This window comes from Cariama cristata, unplaced genomic scaffold (assembly GCF_000690535.1).
Source record: "Cariama cristata isolate BGI_N322 unplaced genomic scaffold, ASM69053v1 scaffold29862, whole genome shotgun sequence".
Taxonomy (NCBI): Eukaryota; Metazoa; Chordata; class Aves; order Cariamiformes; family Cariamidae; genus Cariama; species Cariama cristata.
In genome coordinates this window covers 13,677-19,872 of record NW_009606007.1, presented here as the reverse complement: position 1 = coordinate 19,872, position 6,196 = coordinate 13,677, and the positions used below count along the sequence as shown (strand labels likewise).

Here is a 6,196-nt window from a genome sequence, read left to right as displayed (position 1 = left end):
CCAAGGACAGGTGCTGAAGACCGTGATTTTCTGCCACACTTGCATTTTGTCATCACAGGGATTTCTTGCCTTGTGCTCTATTCAGCTCGTTGTCACAGTGAGATGATGCTAGGAAGCGCAAGATAGGTACCCACAGAGGAAGGAGGAGATGTGAGAATATAGAAGAGTTTCATGAGTGTTTGTGGCTTAGATAATCACGCGGAGAAGATATACAGCACCGTGGCCGTTTCTATCTTAATTCAAGATGTTTTTATCAAACTGATGCAGGCAAGGGATAGAAACTGCTTATTTCCCATCCAAAAAGGGCTGTTGCTGAGGTTTGGCTCTCAGTGCAGAGGAAGGCTTTCAGGTCCCTCTTGGAGTTGACACTAACGCTCTCTCTCCTTTTTTCTTTCCTCAGCATTTCTCAGAAAACCTGGATCACTTCTCCGACAACATGGAGGATTTCTCCAACGACCTCTTCAGCAGTTTCTTTGATGACCCAGTACTGGCTGAGAAGAACCCGCTGTTGGACATGGACCTGGATCCACCCACTCCAGGCATCCAGGCAGAGCACAGCTACTCCCTCAGTGGAGACTCTGCTCCCCAAAGCCCCCTCGTGCCTGTCAAGACTGAAGATAATGCTAACGGTGAGCGTGAGATGTGCGCACTGCACAGCTTCGGGCACATCTGTCCGCAGAGGCTATGGCTGGCTTCTGTATATAGGACAAACTGGCTATTCCTCGGGCTTGCACGTGGCTAATTCAGGGAAGAATTTGATCTGCCATTGTCAAATACAACCCACATTTTTTCCTTCAGTTTGTGCTCTGACAGCCACATTGTCCGTTTGCTGGGCTAAGTGTTATTTACGAGGATGGTAATTGGTTGTGGTTCGGTGTGCTGCCAGCTTCTGGCAAGCAATAGGCAATGCCTCTTTAGGACCTTGCAAACCTGGGTGTGGATGCCCTAGATCCAGGTCTGTTTTGGCATCAGGCAGCAGGGTTTTGGCTTGAATGTCGGAAGCATGAGTCTCTGGCTGCAACCAGTGCTGGTACATGTGGAAAGCTAAGTGGCTTCTCTACCAGCAGATCTTCATCAGGAGACAGAGAGGAACAGTCATTTCAAAACCTATTTTTAAAACAATTCACTTCAGTATAATTTATGATGGCTGGATATTTTTAGACCTGTCCTTGCCAGAGTCCTGTAATTTGTGGGACTGTGTGGGTGTCCCAACAGCTGATGGACACCAGGCTGCCTGAAAAAGCAGTGGCACAGGCTCAGTATACACAGAAAAAAGCCATTCCTGTGAGCACGAGTGAGACCTGGGACAGAGGCTTCCCTCTCATGGCCAGGAGTGATCCCAGCTCTCTGGTACAAATGCCAAGGCAGGAGGAGAGGCGCTGGCCTCCCCCGCCTCTTTGGTGCCTGCAAAGGGCGCAGCCATCAGTGCCACGTTCCTCAAGGGCAACTCAGAGAGGTGCTGGGAGAGATGCTGATGGCAGGCCAAGCAAGCTCTGCCTTAGTATCAAAAAAGCTTTCCATTTACGTTTCTGTTTCCTTTAACTTTAACCCTGGTACAGTCTTGGAGGACATTCAGCCCAAACAGGCAACCGGGCAACTAACAAAAAACAAACCAGCGTGAGTGCATAAACACATCTTTATTTTGCTCCTGCAAATGAATAGGGCTTGGGAATTAGAGAAGCAAAAAGTGTAAGTTTGTAGCAAGCAGTGAAATAAAGTCTGCCTGCATGAAGCTACCTCAGGGACTCCTCTCTGAGACACTTGTCACCACTTCTGCTCCTCTCCTCTCTGTCTGGACATGCCCCTGCTTCAGCTGCAGTGTCTCCAAGGTAAGACCGTGTCTCTCCGGAATGGAGTGTGACACTGATCTTTGGGCACTGAATGGTGTGACACTGATCCTTGGGCAGAGGCCAGCAAAGGGTGTACAGCCCATAACCCAGGAGAGCTTGAGACGGACCTGACACTTGCTCCCTGAGCGTGTGGATCACCTCTATACAGGGAGTAAGGCCTAGTAGGAATGTGGCAGGTATAGGGGTATCTATGCACCCAGTCCTGCAGTGGGATAATTCAGCCCATCTTTCCAGGGCTGTCTTGGCTCGTAATTGGATGTGAGTCATGCTGTAGTGTAGCCCTGAGTCAGGTCCAGTATTTGCAACACTGTGCAGTCCTTTTTGGCACACCCAGTCTCAGCCCTTTTAGACATTCACTTCAAATTAATTACCCAGGAATGGCTTTTCTTTAACATTAAGCAAGCTCTGCTTGGTCTGCAGAGCTCCTCAGGAATGACCGGGGTCTGTCTAGGCTTGGAGCTGGCTGAGGCTTGCTATTTATCAGCTTTCTCCCAGCTTTTCTGCAGATCTCCAAAACACTTCCAAATCCTGCCCCTTCCCACATGGTTCCCACTAACACGGGTCAGCTAGGGCAAGCCACTGGGTGCGTTGCGACCCTGCTTATCAGTGGAGTCTGCTTTCCAGATGGTCTGCACATACGGACCGGCTGCTTCGGTTCTCAGTACCAGCCCTCAGTTCTGCAGGGTGTGATTTGATGCCAGGAGCAGGGGGAGCCAGGGCTGTGCAGAACAGCGGGTCCTGGACCAGCCTTGGGCTAGTGCCTGCACTCCTGTACAGGTCCTGCTTCCTCACTGCTCTTTGCCTCACCTCCTCAACCCGGGGCAGCTATGGATATCTCTCAACCATACTTCTTCCCATTACGTACAGTGTCCAGAGCAGAGGGTGAGCTTCCTGGCATGCCTCACCCACCAACACACAGTGAAATCTGCAGTGGTTACAGACTGCCCATACTTCTGAAACATCCTCTCAGGCAGCAGAATATAGATGTGTCCACACAAAATGCTTCCTCCTCAGTCCTTCATTGACCCTCTGATGCCTTATGTGTTTCTGATTCTGTAACCCAATCGCTCCCCAGATAAATCTCTGAGGGTGGGAAAGAGAGCAGAGTCAGAATGTAGACAGGAAATGGGAGGACAGCACATACTTACTGGGTGTCTGCTCCTTGGTCTGTCTGGACTGACAGCACGGGGGGCTGCTCTCTCGCCGAGTCAAGTCTGAACGGGGAGAGCCCTTGGTGGTCTGCTCTCTCTTGTCTGCTAACTCGCCTCAGCAGCAGCCCTCCCAGACAGAGGATGCCCCACGCCTCTGAGAAAAAGAGAAATGCAGAGCTTTGCAACAGAAAAGGAGGATGAGGAAGATGAGGCTTAAAATGACAGTAAGGGAACTTCACATTAGCCAGTAGGCAAAACGTTCCAATAGTGGGCATAGTGAAACCTTGGAAGATATTTAACGGGGGAAGCTGTGGACTCTTCGTCACTTCTCAGAGGGGTAAGATCAAGTCAGACGACCATCTGTCAGGACTGACACAGGTTTAGTTGAACTTTCCCAGAGCAGTGCGATAGACTGGAAGGCCTCTCAAGGTCCCTTATCTCCGTGACAGGCTGTGATCAGGCAGAAGAAGTCAGTCCGAGTTTTCTGACTGCAAACACTTGTGGCTGTGTTACACCTTGCCTCCTTCCATCAGAAGGGGCTTGTCTCTATACCAGGGGTAACCGAGACTTCACTTCCAGCGGTGGGTTTGGTGTCCCTAGCAAGACAGAGAAAACACAATTCAGTCTGGGTCTGCTCAGCAGCCTCTCCGTTCTCATGGCTGTGCAGTGCACCCCTGCCTGAGATGCTGCCTGACGACATTGGCCCTGCTGCACTGTGGGAAGCTCTAGGATACACACAGCGGATAAGCGCACGGAGCAGCCACAGGAACTTGTGTCTGTGCTTGAAGATGTCCGGTCACACAGGGAGCTGGAAGGGATGAGCCTCTGCTAGACAGTCCTATCTAGGCAACAAAGTAAGAGGTGCTAGACCAAAGACAGGAAGACAACATATTCCACTGGCAAGGGCAACACTGTGTTAACTAATGCAATTCTTGCCCAAGCTTTAACACCACTGTGTCCAAGAAAAAGCTAGAGGCAGGATTCTGCCCTGTACACTCCTGAGGGAGGGCAAGGGAGTCTGAGTTGGGCAAAGATGATGTTAAGCTACCTTTAAGTTTAGTTCAGATGGCAGCTGCCACATATACAGCCGCTTGCTTGTACTCTTCTTTGTGCAGGCTTTTCTGGAGCTGAGAAGGACTTTTCTCTCCCTCTCCTTTTGCCAGGACATCTTCTAGACTGAGACCTGCACTGCAGAGCTGCTTTGAGCAGCAGACAGCTAGGAAACATCCCCACGTCTGTGAGCGCTGTACGCAGAGAGCAGTGTGGAGGGATCTGGGCATGAGCCTTATGTTGAGCCAACTGGGGCGCTGTCTGGTGACACACTTAGCAATGGTCTGTCCTGTGTCAAACCAAATGCATTTCAGGATGTCAGATAAAAGGGGGAAGGGAAGGGATGAGGATTAGGGAGGAGGATGCAGGCTCTAGGCCAGCTAGGAGTAGCTTTATGGCAGGATGAAATGTTTGAAGAGCAATGAGGTGACCAAAACTTCAGAGCAGAGCCCAGGCAGCTCTCCTGCCTAGCAGGTTTTTTTTTCCCCATCATCTGAGCTGCAGTTTATCCACCACCGCTTGAATCCCTGCTCCCGGGATCTCTACTTCCAGTGACAAGCCAGGCTCATACCATAGACCTGCACGGGACAGAGCAGGCAGGGGGGCCGAGGGGAGCGTCCCTGTACAGCCCCATTCATTTCTCTTCAGATACTTCCTTTCTCTCACTGCTGCTTCTGTCCCTGCCAGCCATGGCAGCAGGGCACGGCTGTAGGCAGCAGTCACCCTGAGCAGCGCCGGGTGGAGGAGGAAGCCTCGGAGGTGACATTGAGGGGAGCAGCCGTGGGAGCAGCCTCACAAGCAGATGCCACATTGGTCTTCCTTCCACAGAAATGGACCTTCCTCCTCTCCTGTCGTGCAACAAAGCTCTGGTGCTTGGCACAACATCGGTGGGAGACCAGAGCAGCACTGTTAGCCTTTCATTGTCATCGTGCTTGCCCTCATCAGCTCTCTAGCACAGAGATGGTGCTATTCTTGGTAACACACCTGGCAGCTCGGTGATGCTGGCCATGCTGCGTAAGGAGCAACAGCCCAGCATCCTCTTCTGTCTGAGCTCAAAATGTAAATAAGATCCAGGGGATGAGACCGAGGCATCACTGGGGGAAGAAACCCCGCAGCTGACCTCCCGTGCTAGGGCTGCACAGGCAGAGCAGAGCAGAGACACAACCCCTCTAGCTCTGTCCTGTCTGCTCCCTGCACGCTGGGGGTTTGTTCCCTTTTGTACTCTGTGTGGTGGGCCTGCACATGCTTGTGTGGTGACAGTGCTAAACTTGGAAAGGCAGCCTCCCCAGATGGGGGGAAGCTGTCTGCATGGCTTTTTTTTTTTTTTTTCCTTGTCCTGTTCTTGCTGGAGTTTGACTCTCACGTTGTGCATGTTTCAGAGCTGGAGAATGGAGTGTGGTCGCTGGGGCCCAAGCTCTGCTCCATCATGGTGAAACAGGAACAGAACCTGGCTCTAGACCTGCCTGAGTCCCAGCTAGCTGCCAGCTCCATACCAGTGCTGAACCTCAACCCTCTGCAGAGACTGCCAGTCCCCGAGGAGGTGAGCCCATCTAAGATCCATCGGGAACCTGGGCTCTCACACAGCGGCACCCTGGTGATGCGGACGCAGCCATGTGACTGCAGGGTCCTGCTAGGTGATTTAGCCACTGGACAGACAGGAAAAGGTGATACAAAGCCCAGATACTGCATTATTTGTCAGTCTCCTCTTGAAATGGCAGTCAGAGGAGCAGCACTCCTGATGATAGCTAGAACTGTGTTCTTGATTCCTGCAGTGAAGCTACAAGACAGCTTATCCTTCCGGAGAAAATGGTGGAAGGAGGGTTTTTTCCAGCACAGGAGGCTTTACAATCTCAGCTGAATGCAAGCATGTTTCCTTGGCACAAAAGCCAAAGGCTTTTAAGCTTGCATGTGCTGGAGGCCTGTCCCCTCCAATCTGCCCGTATTTCTGTAGCCACTTTTGGCTTATTTTCATTTTTTAGAGACCAGTGTCAATTAATGTGATGCCAGTGACCCCACTATTCCTGAGCGTAGACCCCTGCTCTGCCACTGCCTTTTTTGTGCCCTTGGGCTTATCATATGGCCTCTCACTTTTCTCAGCTGCTCACTGGAAATGGAGGTCCCACTCCAGGTCCTGCTTGCTTTTTC

The 6,196-nt window shown here is 51.5% G+C and overlaps 1 protein-coding gene across 1 annotated transcript in view; it reads left to right on the top strand.

The window, feature by feature from the left end:
* The first annotated feature begins 436 nt into the window (after positions 1–436).
* The window catches only part of CREB3L1 (cAMP responsive element binding protein 3-like 1), a 19,338-nt gene continuing 13,578 nt past the window's right edge, over positions 437–6,196 (top strand). The window contains exons 1-2 of the mRNA XM_009696211.1: positions 437–629; positions 5,431–5,591. Coding sequence (XP_009694513.1) covers positions 437–629; positions 5,431–5,591 — 354 coding nt within the window. The remainder of the gene's footprint in view (positions 630–5,430; positions 5,592–6,196) is intronic.